The sequence below is a fragment of the Antennarius striatus genome, chromosome 23 (assembly GCF_040054535.1).
Source record: "Antennarius striatus isolate MH-2024 chromosome 23, ASM4005453v1, whole genome shotgun sequence".
Classification (NCBI taxonomy): domain Eukaryota; kingdom Metazoa; phylum Chordata; class Actinopteri; order Lophiiformes; family Antennariidae; genus Antennarius; species Antennarius striatus.
The window spans coordinates 9161326-9184067 of record NC_090798.1 but is presented as its reverse complement, the minus strand read 5'-3'; the positions used below and the strand labels follow the sequence as shown (position 1 = coordinate 9184067).

Below are 22742 nucleotides of genomic sequence, written 5' to 3'. Positions count from 1 at the left end.
CCCGACCACCGATTGTTCCACCGTCTGAATAGTTCCACCGTCACTGGCCCCGCAGCACTCATGCAAAGGAAAGAACAATTAAACACGTTAAAAGTTAGCAGGACTGCCGCCACAGTCCAATATGTTGTCTTGGGGAAAAAGACAACAAGCCTAAAATAAATACAAGGAATATAAAAGGGCACGATAGCCTAACCGATAAAATTGATCAAAATAAAACAATAAAAACCAAATGATGAAACAAAACAGAACAAAAATGCAGTGGCAGTCTGTCTACAATGAAAGAAGACAGGTTAAATAAATACCTCTGCCAGATAAACTAAATGTACACAAGAGAAATTGTCCTTTTACCTCCTGTGGAACAATCCTCTCCAGGAATCCACCTGTGTGGGCATGAGGGAAGCCACTGAACAAAACCAACCATGTGACAAAAAAAATCTAAGAACACATACAAAGCACATAAACATAAAAACAGAAGACAACTTACGGTAGCATGTGTAAGCAGTTAACTCCCAGCCAAATTGGTAGGAGTAGTTGACTGCTACCCAACTCTGGGGGCTCAGGAGGGACATTTTCTACCGGTCACATTCAGAAGAGGAGAAGGTGAGTTTTACAGTAAATGCAAAAAGAAAGTGGTCAGTTATGGGGATTTCACCGACTGTAATGTCAAGAGGGGAAACAACAGAGAAGCAAATTAGGTCCAGAATGTGTCCTTTGGAATGTGTGGGAATTGTGGTATGTTACCAACATAACAAAACTGGTCGTGAAGTCTTTGGTAAGAAGCAGATCGACTTTGTCCATGTGGATGTTGAAATCACCCAGCAATATTGTGTTTGGTGAGAGAGAAGGATAGGTGGGTGAGGAAAGCAGCAAAGTCATTTAGAAAATCACAGTTCGGTTTAGGGAGGCGGTAGACTGTGGCAATCATGGTTGGAGTGGGACCAGACAACTCACAGACCGTAGATTCAAATGAGTTGAAGGCAGGTACAGACACCGGTGAAACTTTCCACTTCTCGCAGTAAATTATTGTGAGACCTCCTCCCTGACCGGAGCCACGGGGTCGACAGGTGTAAACAAACCCACCAGGAGTGGATTTGATGAGCCGAGAGAAGTCGTCGGGCTGCTGCCATGTCTCGGTTAAACAAAGAAAGTCTAGCTTGAGGTCGGTGATGAGGTCCTGGATGAGTTGTCCTTTGCCCGTCAGTGATCGGATGTTGAGCAGACCGAAGTTGAGTGCCGTGTTGTCCCAGCTGGTGGTGGAGCTAGCCGACCGAGCCAGGCGGGCTAACACGCTGTGGTCAACTGCCCGGCTGGTGGAGCGTGGAGGGCATCGAGAGCTGGACCAGATGGACTTTATTGCTGTTGATCTGTTGTGGTGGAGATTCCGGCGAGACCCTCAGTGTCTCCAGCGGGGCTGGAAGGTGATGTCCGGTGGAGGCGGAGTGCCTCTGGCTAAGTCCAGGCGACATTGCAGCCAGAGCAGGTCAGCGGCCGATTATTGTCCTCATCTGTCCTCACAGTCACAGTGGTGACAGCAGATTGTGGGAGAATTCCACTGAAGGATATTACTTGGTTAGATAAAATCATAAAACCAGAAAAGGTAGTCTGGAGGGAATTAAAGTTGGTTCGCAGCATCGAGCAACAACAGCCAGTTGAGCCAGTGTTCACTCGTCACCCACCTTCATTAATTAATCTCCTTCGGTGGACTTCCTCCGATGCTCCGGACGTTTATCGGTGTTTTCGTTCTGTTCTTGACCGATCACAAGATGCTTTGTTCAGAGCAGGACTTTGAACCAGAATTTTTTCCGAACAGAAACGGAATTATAACATTTCCGGTTTTATGTTCCACCCATAAACTGACGTTCCTGAACCGGTTAGAACAAAAAAATATAGTTCCTGAACCGGTTAATAAAGTTCCTTGTAAATATAAATATGTAGGTGCCATATTTTGCACACCATAAGATGCGCTTAAAACCTTAAAATTTTTCAAAAATCAACACTGCGCCTTTTAACATTAAGCATCTTCTGTGTACTCTGAGTTCCAAAATCTGTAAAAAATGTTTTTGTGTGATTTTAGTAAGTGCTCCGCCAGATCGGCCATTGTCCGCCGACATAGGACGTTATACATCACTACGTACGCCAGCAGCGATAGACCAATTAGAGAACATGACGCGAGGCTATGTCCGGCACACCTCTGGTAGGTATCGGTATACAGTATATGCCTGTAGTGTACCGAAGGTATGCTGTTAACCACATTTGTTTGGCTAAAGACACCCGACAATGGCGTCAGCAAAGAGACACGCTTACAAACGCAACATGTAAACTCCAGGCTATCAGTTCCGGTTGTTCCGGTTTCACGTAAAGAGACCGGGTGGCTTTTTTCACGCTACGCCGTCTCTCTTGATCTGTGACTGCATGCACGCCCATATCACCGCTTCTGTACAAGCGGCTAAATTCGGAGCTTGCCATCATCCTGGTGTAACAGACAAGAAAAGATTGTTTAACTTTGGAGTTTTATTAATTTCACCAAAATCCCTCACGATGTGTTTTTGATTTCTTTTGAGGATGTGAAATTATTTATCTCAGTTTTAGGTTTTGTATTTCCTTTGCGCTTACGGTCAGCACCTTTATTTTGAAGAATAAAGGAAGTGATGTCCGTAACATCCGGTCTGTCCGACTCTCGTCAGTCTGCCTTGAACCTGACTGCGGGAGGTACGTGCACCGAGCCGCTGTACAGAAAAAGTTTTACTTACAAGTTTTGATGGCGATTTCTTGCGGTGATGGGGGGTGGCGTTGTTCGGTGACATGTTTGTGGTGTTTTCTGTTGTGGAATGTAATCGATTAGCTGCTATTGAATGGGAAAATGTAAGCTAGCTTTCCACGTGTTCTGCCTGTGTGCGTGTGTTAGCGGGTGTGTGGAGGGGTGCGCAGGAGCGCCCGTGCTAACTGTTCTCTCCTTTTTATTGCAACTTAACATATTTCCCCCTTGTGTTAGGTGTTGCATGGAGGGCATGAATATTCACACTCTGTTTTAATTTCATCACGCTGCAGGTACGTGTACAGGTGTTTAGTGTCCTGTGTTATGTTCATAAATTGTAGGTTTTCTTTCATGTACATTGTATTTTATTTTCATTTATATTTTATTTATTTTCTGTGAAATTTTGAATGTTTTAAGAGAGTCTGCCTTGAACCTGACTGCGGGAGGTGTTGCATGGAGGGCATGAATATTCACACTCTGTTTTAATTTCATCACGCTGCAGGAATAAATTCCTACCGAACAAGTCGTCTCTGTGTCCAGACTATTGCGCACCAGAACACAACGCAGGGTAGTCGGAGCGTACGGACCGCCCCGGCTACGTTGGTGCCGTGACCCGGATATTTCTTCGTTGGAGATCATCGTCAGACTGATCACCGGTGGTTGCTGGAATAAGTAGGGACTTTCCAGAGATCTTGGAAAAATATGTAACAAACTGGGTATATTGAGAGTTATTGATGCTCAAAATTTTATAATTTGATCTTCCTGAAGTTTTTGCATTGATTGTGTGTATGCTAAGTTTTATTTACCTCTTTATTATTTTCATTTGAATGTCAACATACTGTTTTAAAATGGCTGATGATCAGGGTGCTAAGAGGCCGCACAGTTATGATGAGAGTATTGCAGTTATGACTCTAGGGCGAGGCAGATTTTTGGGTGATTGCACTCCAGTTAAGGGTGTCGGTAGAGTAGGTCATCCTGTTTTATCGTCAACTCGCATGCACCATGACGGTATTAGCCCACAACATCAAGCACCTACACCTACTCCAGTCACCAGCTTTGCAAGCATGGGTGAGCATGTCATCAGATGTGGACGGTGAGTCATTAGGAGATGGTAAAGAGTCGGAGGAGGGGGATGAGGTGTCACAATCCCCAACTTGGGGCTCTCATCAGGGGACCTATGCAACTTCCCAGGCTGACTCTACATGCAGTGGCAGGATAGAACAGAGGGAAGCGGTGTTACCTGATGACCATAATGACTCTTTGGCCAGTGTTCATAACACAAGTGAGACAGGACTTGACAATTTACCTGAGACGGTGGATGGTGATCAGGTCCCAGCACAAAATTCAGGGTCTGAGAGACATGTTGTCAGAACACGCACAGGTAGGGTTGTCAAAAAAGTAAATCGCCTGATAGAGAACATGATGCAAAAGCCAGTTACAAGGGGTATTGTGAATGGGTTTAATAGGAGGTCTCAGTCCCTGTTGACTCTGTTTTAAAGTGTAACAAGGGGAATATGTCCATGTGTATTTTGCAGAATATACATGGTTTTCAGTAAATGTTTTTTTTTATGCGGTAAATGTTCTCATTGGTGGGATTGTGTGCCAAGGTTTTATGTGGTGTATAAGGCACCATATTGACTAGGAGAGACAGGCGCCTGATCAACTCCTGTGCTCTCTGAACTTATTTCATAAGTAGCTTTAAATGCTGTGTTGAGGAATTAAATTCCAGGCGTCACCTTGGTTTGAGTAAATGTGAACATTGAATCTCTTCTTATTGCCTAACTTAGAGGGCAGTTCTCTCCATATGTTCAGGATTTTGGAGAAATTAAGGAGGGGTGAATGTAACAGACAAGAAAAGATTGTTTAACTTTGGAGTTTTATTAATTTCACCAAAATCCCTCACGATGTGTTTTGATTTCTTTTGAGGATGTGAAATTATTTATCTCAGTTTTAGGTTTTGTATTTCCTTTGCGCTTACGGTCAGCACCTTTATTTTGAAGAATAAAGGAAGTGATGTCCGTAACATCCGGTCTGTCCGACTCTCGTCAGTCTGCCTTGAACCTGACTGCGGGAGGTACGTGCACCGAGCCGCTGTACAGAAAAAGTTTTACTTACAAGTTTTGATGGCGATTTCTTGCGGTGATGGGGGGTGGCGTTGTTCGGTGACATGTTTGTGGTGTTTTCTGTTGTGGAATGTAATCGATTAGCTGCTATTGAATGGGAAAATGTAAGCTAGCTTTCCACGTGTTCTGCCTGTGTGCGTGTGTTAGCGGGTGTGTGGAGGGGTGCGCAGGAGCGCCCGTGCTAACTGTTCTCTCCTTTTTATTGCAACTTAACATATTTCCCCCTTGTGTTAGGTGTTGCATGGAGGGCATGAATATTCACACTCTGTTTTAATTTCATCACGCTGCAGGAATAAATTCCTACCGAACAAGTCGTCTCTGTGTCCAGACTATTGCGCACCAGAACACAACGCAGGGTAGTTGGAGCGTACGGACCGCCCCGGCTACACTGGGAGGATTAACGAAAGAACTCCAAACCGCTGGACATCGGTGTAAACAGAGCCTTTAAAGTTAAGCTGCATGCATCGTGGAGTGTTGGATGAGACGGTGAACACACGTTTACCAGGACTGGAGACAGTGCCCCGCGAGTTACACCACAATATGTGCGTGGATTGCGGTTGCCTGGACTAACGTCCAGCTGGACTAACGTATCAGCTTCGACTTGTGTCCAATGTTTCGCAAAAGCCGGCATCATTACCGGACAGCCACCCGGAAACCAGACGGTCAGCGATAGTGAAATTACTGAACTATTCAATGCAGACTGAAGATGAGGATTCCGAAGGATTTAGCACAGATTTATCAAAAAAAAGAAATAAAAACATATATAAAAAATAATGTCGGTGTATTTTTTTCTATTTAAATACATAGTACAAAACAGTTCAACCAGTCTGTAACAGGTCTGAGGTAGGACCCAAGTACAGCACAGACTGAGACCAGAGCAGTCCAACAGTTTATTCTGAAGCTTCGCACAGAATGGCAGCAATATCCCAGAAAAACAGTCTCAGCAAACAGGAATCCCAGCTGAGAGGTAGCAGACAAGGAACGAGCAGGCAGGGCAGTCACCTTTTTGCTTCCGTTAACTAGCATGCACCGAACAATAAGGTGAGCCGTAAAGAATAGAGTATAACTTTATTTATCCCTTAAGGAGGTTCCGTCAGGGAAATTGATTTCTCCGTTGCACACAGCATATTAAGTACACAAAACACAGAAAAAGCACACAGAAAGCACCAGCACATAGAAAATAGCACATCAAAGTACAGAAACAAACTCCGCAATTTAGATTGCGCCTCTTTATACAATGCGCTGAATGGTGTGCAAAATACGGTAACTTAAGGACTTTTAAATTGGCAACTAAAGCAATTAGTTTATACGTATACTATAGACTATAATTATAGATATGCCCCTACCCTACAGTAAACAGTACAACAGCAGTACAACAGCACTACACCTCTGCTTTATGCAAGTTATATCACTGTAGTTAAGGCTTATGCCTCCTACTTAGACACTACAAGTCAAGAATAACTTCCACCATGTCATTTATTGCTGAACAACATATCTTCATTGTGCTTCTTCAAAAACTCAATATTGCTACACAGCGCTGGCAGTATCAGAACACACCTCACTGAAAATGACTGCAGCCAATGAGTTAATGTCTAAATCATACATTTTTAAGATTTACATACTGCAGTGTTTACCTGTTATGATTAAATTGTGACTGGGAGACTGTCCTCCTAACTGCTGCTGATAGCCGCTACTTCTCTCTGCTCATCCTGCGTCGGGTGAATGACAGGAAGTGAAACATCAGGTCAAATATTTTTTTCACGAACGAAAAACCCCCCGGTATTAACCGGTTTACAATTATTTTCTGTTCTAATTCTCTTCCGGAACAATAAAAAATATAATTTTTTTGGTTTCGTTTTCGTTCCTGTCAAAATACCAAAAGTTTCCGGTTTTCGTTTTGGTTCCATGAACCGGTTCAAAGCCCTGGTTCAGAGTGAAGCTGTGTTCACTCCCCGGTGAGCTCTGACGCAATCTTTGTTGCATCATAAGCTGCCGCAACTTCTCCGTCTCCCTGATTCTCTATCCTCTGTTCTGTAACTGGATCAGTGCTGTTGTTCTGTTTACTGTATGGACAAATTTACTATATGTAAACTAATTGCTTTAATTGCCAATATAAAAGTCCTGAAACTACCCACCTATTTCTATTTACAAGGACCGTTATTAACCAGTTCAGGAACTATATTTTTTTTGTTCTAACCGGTTCAGCAACTTCAATTCATGGGTGGAACGTAAAGCCGGAAACGTTATAATTCTGTTTCTGTTCGGAACAAACTGATAAAAACACATGAACCTTCTGACCACTGCTCGTATGTTGAATCCTGGACTACCTGAGCCAGATCCCACATGAGTCAAGATCTTAATGATCATTTGAAGAAGTCCCGGTCATGTGTGGTTTATCCAGTAGGAACTGGTCTCTGTGTGTGTGGAAACAAACTGGACTCAGATCAGTACTGACATTCTGGATGATGGTGTCCAGGACTGACGCTGTTGGAGCTCTGGTTAAAAAATCCATCCTTGGGCCAGCCACGGCCCAAGGTCGGATTTTAAACGGCCCATTCCTTATGGACATTGATTCTGACCCTTCAACTGGAAAGTTGACAGTGAAGCTGTAGTGATGATTATAATGATGATGATGATGATGATGATGATGATGAGTAGGGCTTGGGGTTAGGGGTTATGTTTAGGGTTAGGTGTGAGAGGTTAGGGTTAGGGTTAGGTAAAATGGAAAACGTAGTTTCTTAAAAGGAACTACAAAGTGCAGTGGCCCAAGGGGTGGGTGGGGTCACCTTAAAATGCCACTGATAAAACCAGGAGTTTAAAGGAATTATTCATTCATTCATTCATCTTCGAACCTGCTTAATCCGCAAACACAGGTCGCGGGGGAGCCGGCGCCTATCCCGGCAGTCTCAGGGCGTGAGGCGGGGGACACTCCGGGCACGACGCCATATAATTAATTAAAATCAATTACAGTATTTTCCGCACTATAAGGCGCACCTACTACGCACTACTACGGGAGTAGTGCGCCTTATAATCCGATGCGCATTGTACAGTATATGGATTAATATTAATAATAGTATTGGTTAAAAACAAGATCGCTGAAAAAAAGCTGGCAGTCATGCTGCACTATGTCACCAGGGGGCACCCTCAGACAGTGTTCAGGCCGTACTACGCCCCCTAACAACGGTGGTGAAGGGGCGTCGCCGAAGTGCCGACTCTCACTCCTAACACCCTGCTGTTTGACGGCAGAGCAGCCTGCTGAGAAGAACATCGGTGACCGGCTACGACAAACGTAGCAAAACATTGGGCATTTTCAACAATTCTATTAATAAAGTTTGACTGACTGCCTGATCTCAGTATTTCCCAACTACTGTGGCGCCGGAAATAACCCACTTTAAAGTTAATTGGTCGAGTGTCAGAACTGGATTCTCGTGACGGTCAATTCTGTTAGTTTGCAGAAACACACGGAGAAACTGGTATAAAGGCGAATGAAAGACCCTCAAAGCTGAACTTCCAGCCTTTTCTGAAATATCAAGAGACAACGGTACCTGGTTTGCTGTACTGATTTGCAAATGTAGTCGATAGTTCTGGGCGGGCGGCGGAGGGGCGCATTTAGGCTTGTGTATTCTGTCTGCAGCGACGTGTGGTGAGATTCACGGCTGTGACACACCGACGTTAAAGTCAGTTCTAGGAGTAAAACAGCGTCACATTTGCCAGTAAATTAGCAGCCTGACATTAAAAACTGGTTAAAAATTGTTTAGACAGCAAATAGCTGCACCTCACCTCCGACTGGACTACCGATCGATCGAAACAATATTTAATAAACGAAGACGAGCGTCGCTGCTTCGAAGTTCAGATCAGGAAATAACCCACCCCGTTCGAACTGAGTGGTCCACTCGTAATGAATTCAACCAGTTTTAATGTCGGGTTTTTTAATATGCGTGTTGACTTCTTTCTAAGATGGCAAAGTGATCAAGTGATCAGGTTTCCTTGAGGCTCAGAATGGCCTCATTGAAATAACAATAGGGGTCGTTCACAGCTGCCTAAAGGTACTCAGTCAATGAATGCTTTAGCTAGTGGACTGATCGCGCAACTACAGCCACAAGTTTTTAAAAAATCTATTTTAATATTTTTTTATTATATGCGCCTTATAATCCGGTGCGGTTTATATATGAAATAAATTATAGAATAAACAATTCATCAAAGGTGCGCCTTATAATTCAGTGTGCCTTATAGTGCAGAAAATACTGTAATTGAGGGAGTAGAAGAAAAGTTGGGGCAATGGGGAGAACATCGGGGAAATAGGATAAAATGGATATTAGACTTGGATATTAGACTTTAAAAAGCACTTTTTGTGAAAAGAAAGGGGAGCAGACAAGAGCTGAATAAAATAATGAAATAAAAAAAATATGTTTCACAATTGGCGGCACGCTGGCGCAGTGGTTAGCGCTGCCGCCTCACAACACTGCGGACCCGGGTTCGAGTCCCACTCTGTGGAGTTTGTATGTTCTCCCCGTGTCTGCATGGGTTCTCTCCGGGTTCTCCAGCTTCCCTCCACCTCCAAAAACATGCACTTCAGGTTAATTGGCCGGTCCCAAATTGCCCTTAGGAGTGAGTGTGTGTGTGCGTGGTTGTCTGTCTTTGTGTGTGGCTCCGCGGCGCGCTCGCGTCCTGCCCGGAGTGTCCCCTACCTCACACCCCATGCCAGCTGGGATAGACTCCAGCTCCCTGTGACCCGCTGCGGTGGATAAAGCGGAAGAAAATGGAGGGATGGATATTTGTGTTGGGGTGCCCAACTTTATGCACCTGCCTACTTTTGTTTAAATAATTATTGCAGACTTTTGGTAAATCCTATAAACTTCATTTCACTTCTAGAACCACCACTGTGTTCATCTGCTATATGATATATGTAATTGAAAGTGTTGATCCAAATAGCCAGTGATTTATAAAGGAAAATCTGGAAAATTATTAGGGGTGCCCAAACTTTTTCATACCTCTGTACTGGGGCTGCCACAAACGATTATTTTGATAGTCGACTAATCACCGATTATTTTTTCGATTAGCCGACTAATCAGATTATACGTAAATTGAATGTAAAACATACAGTTTATCGCACCAGCATGAAGCTGCTCTTATATAACCATCAATACTTTTCAGCTTTAAGTGTTCAAGGTATATGCTAACTAAAAATAAAGACAATTAAGATGATAGTTCATTAAACCTTTAATGAAACATGCTTGTAGCAACAAACAATTGTTTAACTGCGTAGCATAAAGTGCAAACAGCTGAGTAAAATAAGGAAAAGGCACTTGCCTAAACAACACAATACTTCAGGTTTATTTTTTAGTTTTTTTCTTTCCTTAATTTGTCTTTGGCATCAAACATAGCAACAATAAGGTAGGCACCTGTAACTAAGGAATTATTACAGTTTTGGTCTCACTGACTCAAATTAACAAAAGTGCATTTTGTGCTCAGTGCTCACAACTGTATTCAACTTTACTACACTCTGACTCTATGCAGTCCCAAACTGCACAAGGGTCTTTTTCATAGCCAGGAAAGTTAGCATTTCTACATGTCTTGGAGAAAGGCTTGCTCTCTTTGGAGAGCAGATGTTCCCTGCTGCAGAGAAAATCCGCTCCGATGCTGTCTGTCACCAGCATATTCAGTCTGGACTCAGTCAGGACGTTTGCTTGCTGAGGTGTGCATGTAGCTGGCTTTGTAACAAAGACGTCCATTGAAGTAGAACATACTTTTTTAGCACTGAAACATAACGTTAGAAAACATTAGCGTTACCACATTTCCTATTCAAACACATCACTGTTGTAGCGTTACAGAAAACATATGAAATATGTGTGCTAAGGGCGGCTAATGAATCAAATCGTCATCGCTAATGTTAACGTTTACAGCTATATGAGTAAGTAGTAGTAGTAGTAAGTTAGCTCTCTGTTTACGCTAATATTAGCCGCTAACTACCCAGTGAGCTTACCGAGACGACGGTCCCTCTTCATCGTTGCCACAACCTGCTTCCTTTTCAGGTGCTCGAGCATCGCAGTTGTGTTGTCGTGGAAGGCAACTTCTGTCTTGCAGATATTGCATTGCACACTTTTCTCTTTTGTTTTTCGTAAAATGCTCCCACACTTTTGAGCTCTGGTGCCGCCGGGTAGCCATGACACCAGAGCCCCTCTGGTATAACTTCCAGTGACATCTCGGCTGGCTCCGATTACCTCTACTGTACAGGTGTGTCAAGGACAGAAAGGCAGGCGCGGCCGTGGAGGTGCCGCAGCAGTTTTGAGAGAAAAACAAAGATTAAAAAAAAATAAAAATGACGCGTCGACTATTAAATTAGTTGTCGACGATTTTAATAGTCAACATAATCGTGACTAGTCGACTAATCGTGGCAGCCCTACTCAGTACTGTAGATGTCCCTCAGTGAGAAGTGCAGCTGTTTACATTACAATCTACCCGTTACAGGAACATTTGGCTTTTAAGGGGAATTTGAGGCAATACTGATGGTATGGGTGGTGGCATTTTGTCCAAACAGCCTTTTTTACACAATTATCATTGAAATATGCCGATATGTCATTGAAAATTCTATAGCTAATGTATGATACCATTGAATTTGGTAAATGTTTTATAGTTTGTGTTTTTTGCCACTTTGGCACAGAGTAATAAAACAAGTCAATCTTTTATAAAGATGCACAGCACATTACTACAATATTTTTAGTAATTTTTAGACTCAACCGTCTACTTCCATATGATGATGAGTTTGAGTCTCTTCCTGGCCCTTGGCCCCCAGTTTCTACCCAGAGAGTTTCCTCCCTCAGCAGTAGTGCTCAGAACAACAAAGCAGAACAGTGTCCAAGAAGCTCCACTGTGGCTCCACGATGAAGACTAGGAGGACGTGGAGCAGGAAGAGGAGGAAAAACACAAGCACCTGGTTGTGGGAAAACCCCAGTAGGTGTGAAGATGGTGGACAGGTGCATGGGTAACGACAGGAAGGACAACATTGGAAAAGAAAGTGAGGAGGGAAAGGGTCGGAGGAATCCCTACAGCCCAGTAGAAGACACAAAAGAGGTTGGCCTCATCCGAGTTCGGGCTACAAGTGTCAGAACTTGGAGAAGAACAAAAGAGGCTTAAACAAAGTTTGTTAAATACAGTTACTGGGAAACATCAAGCTTTGAGTTTATTACATCTCAAGGGGCAGTGATGTATTGTATTTGTCAGTGTTTGTGTGTCTGTCTGTCTGTCCGTCTGTCCACCAAATATCTTCACAACTGTTGCAGATAGAAAGATGAAAGAAAAATAACATTATTTAGGCAGCAAAGGGGATGAAAATGAGATGATGACCTTGACCTTGAGAAAACTAGGTCAAGGTCAAATTTCAATTTTTTCTGGAAGGCAGTCACGTGATACTGTACACGCATTCTATTGGCTGACGGGCATCCAGAAGTGCAAAACATTTTGTGAGTCTCGGACTTCCGTGAGGCACAAAAGTGCTTTAAACAGTCAAGAGTGTGGGAAAAGGTAATACAGATAGAAGGTGGTTTATATCAGTATGAGGAGGGTTCATAAACGTTTAAATTACCACAAATAATAAGATGAATAGTTTGTCACTTTATTGCGGAATTCATTAATCGCATGTGGTTCCTGGAGTGCATTAACCGCGAGGAACGACAGTGCACTGTATACCTTTTTAGGTACACATCTCTGAAACTTGATGAGATAATCACAAAACAGAAATCAACATTTTCAGGAAGCCAGGGGGACAGAAATGTGTAGGTCAGGAAAAATGTTGAATTCAAGGTTGTTGCTGGATGTTGCAGTTTCTGACTGTCTTGTTAATTTAGTTTAAATTTTTAGGAATAATGAAGATTTGTCAACCAACTAACTAATGCTAGTTTAGCTATTAAAAAAAATTGACCCAGCAAAGAAAACAGCAGTGGCAAAAAGTAGCAATGTTCATTTTACTAAATAAAGCTCACTAGCTAAAACATATGAATATATATAAACTACCGAGAACCCGTGGAAATTCCACGACAAAACAATAATATCAGACTTCATACCAAACATATGAAAAGACTGAATAGCTACTTTGTTCTATGGAGAAAGACAGATAGTAAATAAAAATGGTAAAATGCTTATTGGTTCTTCTTCTTTTCCTTTCGGTTTTTCCCTTCAGGGGTCGCCACAGCAAATCAATTACCTCCATCTGTGTTCGACATTCCTCTTCTCTCACACCAACCACCTCCATGTCCTCTGTCACTACATCCATAAACCTCCTCTTTGGTCTTCCTCTAGGCCTCCTGCCTGGCAGTTCAAAACTCAGCATCCTTCTACCAATATATTCATTGTCTCTCTCTCTCTTTTCCACACTCTCCATTGGTCTGGACTGTAGACGCTAAGTACTTAATTAGACCCCAGACCTATTTTGGCCGTTTTTTGGTACTTTTGTTAGTTCTCTCTATTACCACATTAAAATGCTTGGTATGTTTATCTTCAGCACAACTTCAGCTATATGAAGAGATAGTTTTTATTTCCCTATAACTTACTATATTGACATATTGGGGCAAAATAGACACACACAGTCAAATTCGGAAATAGAAAAATGTTATGTTATTGCACATAAAAACCACAAACATGCTGATCGAATTGATTTTTAACTCTAAAAAGTTTGCTATAGGCTTCTAACATAATTATGTACTTTGTGTCATTTGTGCTACTCTTCAAAGGAGTTTTTTAGGCCCTAATAGACAGTCAAATTCAAAAATGGAACAAATTGTATTTTATTGTACATAAAAACCCAAAAAATGCTCATTGAATTTGATTTTGAACTCAAAAAAGGTTGCCATAGGCTTCTAACATAACTATATGTAGTTTGTGTCACTTGTGCCACTCTTCAAAGGAGTTTTTCAAAGTAAGACAATGCGCACGAAACATACATAAATCGTGCGCATAATTGTTTGCGTCATTCAGACGTTTGCGTCACATGACAAGATGCACCAGTCACGGTACGTGTTTGCATCACGTGACAAGCATGTATGAATCACGAAACATGTTTACATCACGTGAATACATGCATCACCACTTGTATGATGATCTTTGATCTAATGTAAACGATCTGGTTTTCCGGGGTCAATCGACTCCAAATAAAAACCGGAAGACAGTTTCACATCTCTACTGTCACGTAAACATGAACACGGCAATCCACATGACAGACTTCATTAGTTAAGAATGGTTTAAAAACATCATGCGCTCTGATCACGCTGGCGTGATCATCGGGCTTTAAGGGTTAAAATCCTCCACCTACTTGATCTCTTCTCCCTGTAACCTCACTCTTCCACTTGGGTCCCTCTCATTCACACACATACTGTATACTCCGTCTTGCTGCGGCTAACATTCATTCCTCTCCTTTCCAGGACAGACCTCCACCTCTCTAGCTTCTCCTCCACCTGTTCCCTGCTCTCACTACAGATCACAATGTCATCTGCAAACATCATAGTCCTGTGTAACCTCGTCTGTCAGCCTGTCCATCATCATAGCAAACAGGAAGAGGCTTAGAGCTGATCCCTGATTCAGTCCCACCTCCACCATGAACTCCTCTGTCACACCTACAGCACACCTCACCAGTCTTACAGTCCTCGTACATGTCCTGCACCGCTCTAACATACTTCTCTGCCACTCCAGACTTCCTCATACAATACCACAGTTCGTCTCTGGGCACCCTGTCATAAGCTTTCTCCAGATCTACAAAAACACAACGCAGCTCCCTTGGGCCTCTGTGTACTTCTCTATCAACATCCTCAAAGCAAATACTGCATCGGTAGTGCTCCTTTTTTGGAAAGAAACCATACTGCTGTTCACAATGCTCACTTCTGCCCTTGTTCTAGCTTCAACTACTCTTTCCCATAACTTCATTGTATGGCTCATCAGCTTAATTCCTCTGTAGTTGCCACAAATCTGCACATCTCCCTTGTTCTTAAAAATGGGCACCGGCACACTGCTCTTCCATTCCCTATGCATCTTTTCACTATCTAAGATACTGTTTAACAACCCAGGATATTCTAATTGACAATTCAAATTTTCTTAAGATATGTAACATATCTTTAGAACGATATGTTACATCTCTTTCCAAATTACAGCAGTTTTGGAATAACAGGTTGTTTTCATTCATTGTAAGAAATGACCTAAACATTGTTCTATCCTATGTTCCTTTAAATGATGCTCAGGTTTGCTGACACCACAGAGTATTAGTCGACTCCAAAAAGAGTCGGACACACATCAATTAATAAGTCAAGGCACCATGTGGTCTGTCCTCTTGAAAAAAATAGAGGACAGACCACATGATCCTAAATTCATTCATTTAAATAAAACAAAATCAATCATGGAAAGTATTCAAAAATTACCCTCACAAAATATTTTATTGGGAATTTCAGCAAAAATATATTCATAGACGTGTTAGAGTCGGTAGCAGTCCATCTCTGCTCTGCCATTGCACAGAACAGCTGTGGCTTTGGACGTGGTGATTCAGGAAGTAGACCGGTTTGTGTTCTTGATGACCGGACTAGCAAGACGTTAAAGGTGTGGTTCATTAAAGCTCATTTTGAAGCTACAGCGGGAGGTGGAGGGAGTAGTGGGAACACGCCCAACAACGTACTGGTTTGCCCACTCGGCCGATGACAGGAAGTTTGTGGGCGTACGCCCGTGGCGGTATCGCAGGAAGAGGTGGAGTCGGTGCAAAAGTTGTCTGGAAAGGGCGGCGGCCTTGGCATCGTTGCCCCATCTGCCGCCCACCGATGAGGAAGGAGAACACCGGAGGTCCCGTCTGAGGAGACGTGAAGCGAGATTTGGGGAAAACTTCACGAGACAGACCTGCTGAGCGCTGACCCAAACGTGACGATGAAGATCTGGAGCGCTGCACTGATGTGGATGAGGAGGAGGACCGAGCCAGGGCCCTAAAGGAAAGGAGAGAGTCCATCATATTCACCAATTCAAACCCAGTAATGACAGAAGGCTCTGTGCGTTTGCTTCACCTTCCTGATCCAGGAACAACCAGGCTGGGCGGCGGTGCATCGGTGCGAGGACTTCCATCCTGCCTCGGGCTGATGTTGAGGTTTGCCGTCAGCTGTGGCATCTTTCGAGTTGTGTCAGGATTGGAGGCGAGACCAGGAGGTTCCTTCCTGTCATCACTAACCTGGACCCGGGGGCAAGGGGGGTAGCTGCCGAACCCCGGTCCCGTGCTAAACCGGACAGCTAGGCTGTCCCCAAAAAAGGAGTAGAGCTCACAGTACATGGCCGGTAGAGGGACCGGTGTCCACTCCTCCCATGGACAGCCGACTCCACCCGCCTGGAGGTGGCTGGCAATTCCCAGGGCGGCTTCAGACAGAGGCTCCGGAGGGGGGCTGAGTCCAGGAGAGCTCACCTTGTAACCCATGTCCCCCACCACAGAGCCCATCGGTCCACTGGTGCCTCCCTCTGCTGGCTGTGACAGAGACTTCATCTTCAGCAGGCGCTCGACGGCCACCTGCAGGACACCCAAGGACAAATTAGCACGACTTGGAGGCCCCTGAAATATGATGCGGTGCATTTGTTATAAATACATTCAGGGGCAACAAATCTGAGGCGGCCCTTCGGGGACATTCGTTCTCCCTTAACAAGCTTTGATCTGGAGCTCAACTGAGCACAAATTCAGTCTTGCCGTAATTGAATGTGTCGTTGTAACAGGACTGACCAAGATGGCTCCGTAGACCTTATGTCCATCTGCTTTAACCTGGGCGTTGGACACAGAGTAGTCATCCAACACGGCCTGGAGGTTTGCCCAGTAGGCAGGAAGGTGAGGAAACAGAACTCTCTCAACAGCCTGCCGACAAACACACACAAACCACCAACTTCACTCAGATGTGAGACGAGAGGAAAGAGACATAAGAAGAACGTGGAGAAAAACTGACAATGAGGCACATCTATGAGGTGGAGTCACTTATCTCGCTAAAGACACTAAAGATTCACCTCCGCCACGTTTAACCTGATGTGTGTTTGTCTGTTTATGACAAACTTCAAATTAAATTCCTCGTAGACAATTCTAAAACAAATTACTTACCATAACCTCCACTTTGCTGCTTGAAGTTCTATAACCCTAGTAATTAAATTTAAGATTGACGAATTTAAACTGTTGACATACCTTCCATCCCAGAGCATGCAGTCCCACTACGGCTCCATAGTGGGAACAGAGCGGTCTCACCGGGTCCGACAGAACCTTCTGAAGCGACAACAGGATCTGATGGTAGAGACCACTAACCAGATCACCATGAGTCCTGGGAGGACAAAATAATGACAATATCATCACTATTAAACCGGCGGTCACTAGGTGGACGTGTAAATGAGTTTTAAGAGTAACAATAAATGTCTTGGTGGGTTCTTTTTTTTCAGCTTTATAAATCAATTTAAAGTAATTTATTTTAAATCCAGCAAGAACCACAAATAAAATGACCGTAATTTTATTGATTATTCCACAGAAACTCAACGAAGTCCGTTGTTGAGCTGCTTACCAGAAGATGTGGCTGAGCAGCAGGGCGGCGTAGTCTCTGAGGGTCCAGTGGTCGTTAAGGGGATTGATGGAGGCAGCCAGAGGCTCCAGGATGCAGTACATGACACTGGAGACCAGGCTGCGAACATATGAGCCCAGGTACAGGTAGGGGTTCTGGACCAGGCTCTTCACCATGTGGAGAAGCCTGTTGAGTTGCTCCAGGTCATGGCTCACCGACTTCACCTGGACAAGAACAGAAAACCAAAGGAAGAAATAAATCCCAAGTTCAGTCACAGATTGCTCACTTTTGCTTTATGCTAAAAAAAACCTAATTATGAAGTAATAAAATTAATGCAAACCTTGCTTGTTTGAATTCTAACCATACAGTGGTACCTCTACTTACGAATGTCTCTACATACGAAATTTTCTACTTACGAAACGCCTCAACAGGAAAACATTGCCTCTAGTTACGAAAGAAATTTCAATTTACGAAAGGTAAAAAATACAGTATGGGCTGTTACTCGCAGCTCCCAAAGGTCCCCGAACGCAACATTCTTATAGCTGCTCTGCCATTGGCTATTACCTAGCATCCTAGCATCCCATTGGCTAAGAGGGACCTCTGTGTGTAGCTAGATATGTGTCTATGCAGCGTCCTCGTCATTCGGCCCTTGACCCATGAAGTGTTCTGAAATATATTAACTTTTTGAATATTCACTATGGACTCCAAGAAAGTGACGGAGAAAAGAGAAAAATAAAAGATGAAGAAAATAGTTTTTTTCTCCATACAAACAAAGCAAGAGACAACAGAATAGTGTGAAAAAGGGATGCGTTTGGTTGATCTTGCCAAAGAATATGGCCATAATGGATTTACAATCGCCACGTTATTGAAACAAAAGGAAGCCATAAAACACCGGGAGGTTAAGGTATTGCGTGGGTGGTTGGAGAAGTTCAAAAGGAGGACTGGAATATACTGTGTTGTTCGGCATGGTGAGGCAAGAGTGCATGAACCAAAGAAGGCAAAAAACAATGAGGACAGCAGTTAAAAGGTAACTGACCATCATTTTTATTCTTTACTCTATTATTTGTTTTTTACATTATGCACAACTCTCATTTATAGTGTAATAATCTAATTGTAACATGTATCTGTTACATGTTTTGATGCATTTTTATGCTTTTTAAAACACTTATGTCTGAATTTTGGGGGGCTTGGAACAGATTAGGACATTTGCATGAAAAATGCATCACTACTTACGAAATTTTCTACTTACGAAATTTTTTCCAGAACCATTAATTTAGTAAGTAGAGGTACCACTGTATTTAATAAGAATCATCAGTACAGGACAAAACCAGTCCAAGCAAACTTAAAACAGATATATTGGCAAAAACACTGGATCATTCATTTTAACAGCAAGTTAGGACTTTAGATTTCACTAATTAAAACTAAAAAACTAATTTACACAACATATTTGGACATTTAAAATTTCTCAATTACATTATATACAGCTCAAAAGACGTACAGTAGTTCAGAATTCAACCCAAGTCTTTGCTCAAGAAAAACTTGTTCCCATGGAAATGCAAAAAATTCTTTTGTAAATGTAAACTCACAATTACATGTAAGTTTTAAGATGAACTCTCAAATAGTTCAAGTTAAATATTTTTTGACAAATCTAGAAAAATAAAGAAGAAGCAATCAAATATCAAAAAGACTCATTTTTGACAGTTTCAGGAAAAAAAAAGAACAGTTTATGACTTTTACCCCAGCTGAAAACATTGTACCCTCTGCTAGGGGGGTAACAGGATGACCTACCCCACTGATGACATATACAAAGTACGGCAGGAGGGCAGCAATCTTGGAGTTGGACTGGAGGTCCAGCAGTGCCACCTGTAGGGACACCAACAGGAACGATGATTGTTCATCCTCTAAGGAAAACAGCTGTTTGTGTTCAGCACCAGCCTACCTTCATTAGGTGAGGGTCCTCCCCTAGGATGGCCCGTGTGACCTGCTGGTAGTACTTCAACAGGTCGTCTGAGAGGGACTTCACCGCTGTGGGAACTGTAACAAAACAAGCGTCAAGTCTGATTATGGCGAACCAACAATCTTCATCGGGGTTACACTGACACCCCCAAACGTAGAACCACACACAGACATCCTTGAGACACAGGTGCAACGTGGATGTTTCAGATGTGTTTACTAAGCCTGCCAGTATATCTGCTGTTCAACAATACATGATCCTGTTAGGGTAGAGCAATGAGACAACATCTATTTCAGAGGACAGAAAAACTGTTTCCTGTTAAGCTCAGTCAAAATCATAAGTTTTTAAAAATATTGTAGCAAACAGCATAGAATGAGGGACAGTGTTTAGTAATGATAATTTCTTAATCCTAGACAATATGAGACAGGCGATGTTGGTGGGCTAACTCTAATTTAATGTAGGCCTACTGAGTTGACAACAGAGGAAAATAAAGCAGAGAGAAAAAATCTTTGGATCGCTTCAACTCTCCAATTTGAAACATAACTGATTTTTTCCCACTTTTGACTTCTACCAGAGCTTTTAACTTCCCTCATCAGGGGTCAAACATGACACCATGTCCTGTCCCACCACCCTGACAGCTCTCTTCTTTCACACACATTGAATCGGTGCACCTTTGTATTTTAAAATCATGTCATGCAATAAAGGCACATGTCCTGAGAACTGTCGAGTTGCCCCTGAGAATGTGACTGCCCTTTACTCCACCATCTCTCTCCATTATTGTGTGTCTACAGACCTTTGTGTGTGTGTGTGTGTGTGTGTGTGTTTAATATAAATATGGAGTGTAAAAATAATTTCCCCACATTAATGAAAGTACAGTCAAACTTCGGTTTTCGAACGCTTCTATTCTTGACCAAATCGGTTTTCGACCAGAAAATCCGAGAATTTTACGTCTCTGAACTCGACCAAAATTTGGCTCTCGACCAAACCAAAAGAAGCCGAGCGTACCTGAACGCGACTCACTTGGGAGCCAAGCGAACTGCCCAGGATGCTTCCTCTGTAGCGCCTTCGTGTTCAAAGTTCGATAGGATATCTTTTATTAAAATAAAACACAGTGTCTATTTCTAACCCTTTTTATTTATGGTAAACAGTATACAGTGCGGTTTATGGTGCAAAATAGTAAAAAAGAACTTAGAAAAAGTTGTTTTTTTAGATTTGGAACGGATTAAAATTATTTACATTAATAGTAATGGGAAAAATAGTTTCGGATTTCGAACAACTCGCTTTTCGAACAGCCTTCTGGAACGGATTATGTTCGAAAACCGAGGGTTGACTGTATGTTAAAGTATGTTAAGTATGTTTAAGTCCTGCCTGAAAGCTCCCCTCCAGGCTTACCTGTTCCCTGAAGCTCCAGGTTACCTTTCCCATCCAGGTAAGAAACATTCACTGAAGACAGAGAAGTATTACAAAAATTATCAGTAAATGATGGCTGACAGGTCTGAATCATGAACATTCTGTCCCAGGTTATAACATACATACCTCGAACCATCGTCTCAGCGCAGCCTTTGGGAATGTTGGTGGCCAAAGCCAATTCGACCAGGTTGATGTCCCGATCGTCAACGAAGAAGAGCTCCCCTTCTTTAACTGAACGGAAAGGGAGAGCATCTGGGGCTCCGTAGCCACAAATGGCCTAACAAACACACCAGATGACAACAGTGAAAGGCGGTGACAACTGGAGCACGTCCCTAATGAGAAAGCAGCAAAACATCTCTACCTCAACGTTACTCCAGCGCAGAGCTCTGTTCAAGTCCTCCACTGTCAGCTTCCTCCTCTTTGAGTGTCTCATAAACTGAGAGCTGCTCTGTGTGGATCAAAACGACATGACACGTTTTACGCTCATCGTTATCAGATGAGCAGTTCAAGCTGTTGATGCTATTTTTAGAGGGGTTCGAACATAAGTCGTTCAGTTGTCCATCCACCCCTGACCTGTGCCGCCTCCCGGAGACGGTAGCACACGTCTTCAGCGAGGAGAGCAGCCACCTCGTCGCTCAGATCCACGCCGGTGCTCTCCGCCATCAGCCGAACCGAATCCCGAGAAACCTCGGCGAAGCGCCGCTCCTCTCGGTCCGCCATGCTGGGGGCGACCCGTCACAAACTGTCTGGTAAAACACACACATTAACCCCGGGCCAGCACGTTTTTGACGTGAAGAGAGAGAGGAGGAAGATCCGTGACGTCCCGGAGCTCGTGCGACCAGATCCGGTAAAGAGTTCCTTCAAAACACAATGGCTAACGCAGACTCGCTGTATTATATACATTTAACACTAATAAAAACTAATTTGGATTCTGTGTATCAGGTATAACGATATTAAAATTACTTGAGTTTAATTACATTATGCAGTATTCGTTTGTTGAGTAAAACTCTTGCTAATAGATCTAATGTAGAACAGACCAGTTGAAGCTCGTAGCTAGCTAAAACCACCAAAATTGCTAATAACAAACTGAATAACGAGAAGAATGGCTAATTATTTAATAATGAAGTTCACTTTACCTTTTTAGCAACAATAGCAGGAACTGGAGTTTATTTCGTGTCCAGTTTTTTTACATCATGTAAAACATTTAGCGCGCCGCTACTGTCTTACGTAGCGAGCACTATAAAGTACTTCCGACGGACCTTTCAAAATAAGACGTGCATAACCTGCACATTTAACATTAAATTGCGTTGATGACAAAATCACACTCTACTTTTGAGGCAATAATATGTCCCAGTTTAATGTTTCCAAGCAGTTAAAGTGAATAAACCAGAGAAAACCCCGGGAGATTATTATCTTTGCTCTATAAGAGTCACTTATTTACATTTTCCCGTTTTAACAGGTCCGCACAATTTTGACCATGTCGCACGGTTATTACGCACGGAGGGGGCGGAGTCTGTACTGCATCTAAAATGGTATCAGGCATCCCATAGAAGGCGCACGCAGGTATTAAACTATTAAATATGGACGCCTGAGTTGACCAGAGGTCACTCTCCATTTGAAGTCAATTTCTAAACCCGTGCTTTGTGCTGTTAACAGAAGTGTAGGTCACCCAGGGACGTGCAGCCATTTCAGTTGAACTGCACGGTGGTGCAGTGGTTAGCGCTGTCGCCTCACAACACGGCGGACACGGGTGCGAGTCCCGCTCTGTGCGGAGTTCGCATGCTCTCCGTGTCTGCGTGGGTTCTCCGGCTTCCTCGCGCCCCCAAAAGCACGGGCTTCAGGTTGATTGGCCGTGGTGTCCCCCGCCTCGCGCCCTAGCCGCCGAGATAGGCTCCGGCTCCCCGTGACCCGCTGCGGCGGTTACAGCGGTGGTACTCTGAAGAGTGACTGAATTGGTAGGAAAG

At 43.2% G+C, this 22742-nt stretch overlaps 1 protein-coding gene and 1 long non-coding RNA gene across 3 annotated transcripts; one reads left to right on the top strand and one right to left on the bottom strand.

Annotated features, from left to right (window-relative positions):
* The first annotated feature begins 2642 nt into the window (after nt 1-2642).
* Nucleotides 2643-5601, top strand: LOC137590851 (uncharacterized). Its single transcript, XR_011034518.1, has 3 exons — nt 2643-3048; nt 3258-3427; nt 5169-5601. It is a non-coding gene; the product is annotated as an uncharacterized lncRNA (long non-coding RNA).
* Nucleotides 5602-15283: 9682 nt separating this feature from the next.
* On the bottom strand, nt 15284-22033 carry taf6l (TAF6-like RNA polymerase II, p300/CBP-associated factor (PCAF)-associated factor). 2 transcript variants are annotated; one of them, XM_068308094.1, is made up of 12 exons: nt 21915-22033; nt 21352-21524; nt 21140-21226; nt 20905-21055; nt 20761-20811; nt 19354-19448; nt 19203-19277; nt 17418-17638; nt 17051-17183; nt 16604-16732; nt 15906-16396; nt 15284-15827 (listed from the first exon to the last, which is right to left on the bottom strand). In XM_068308094.1, the coding sequence occupies exons 2-12, from the start codon at nt 21496-21498 to the stop codon at nt 15482-15484; spliced, it is 1926 nt and encodes a 641-aa protein (XP_068164195.1). In that variant the 5' UTR covers nt 21499-21524; nt 21915-22033; the 3' UTR covers nt 15284-15481. The 2 variants fall into 2 exon arrangements, with proteins under 2 accessions (XP_068164195.1, XP_068164196.1); XM_068308095.1 differs by having other exon boundaries at nt 21352-21520; nt 21915-22023.
* Nucleotides 22034-22742: the final 709 nt, after the last annotated feature.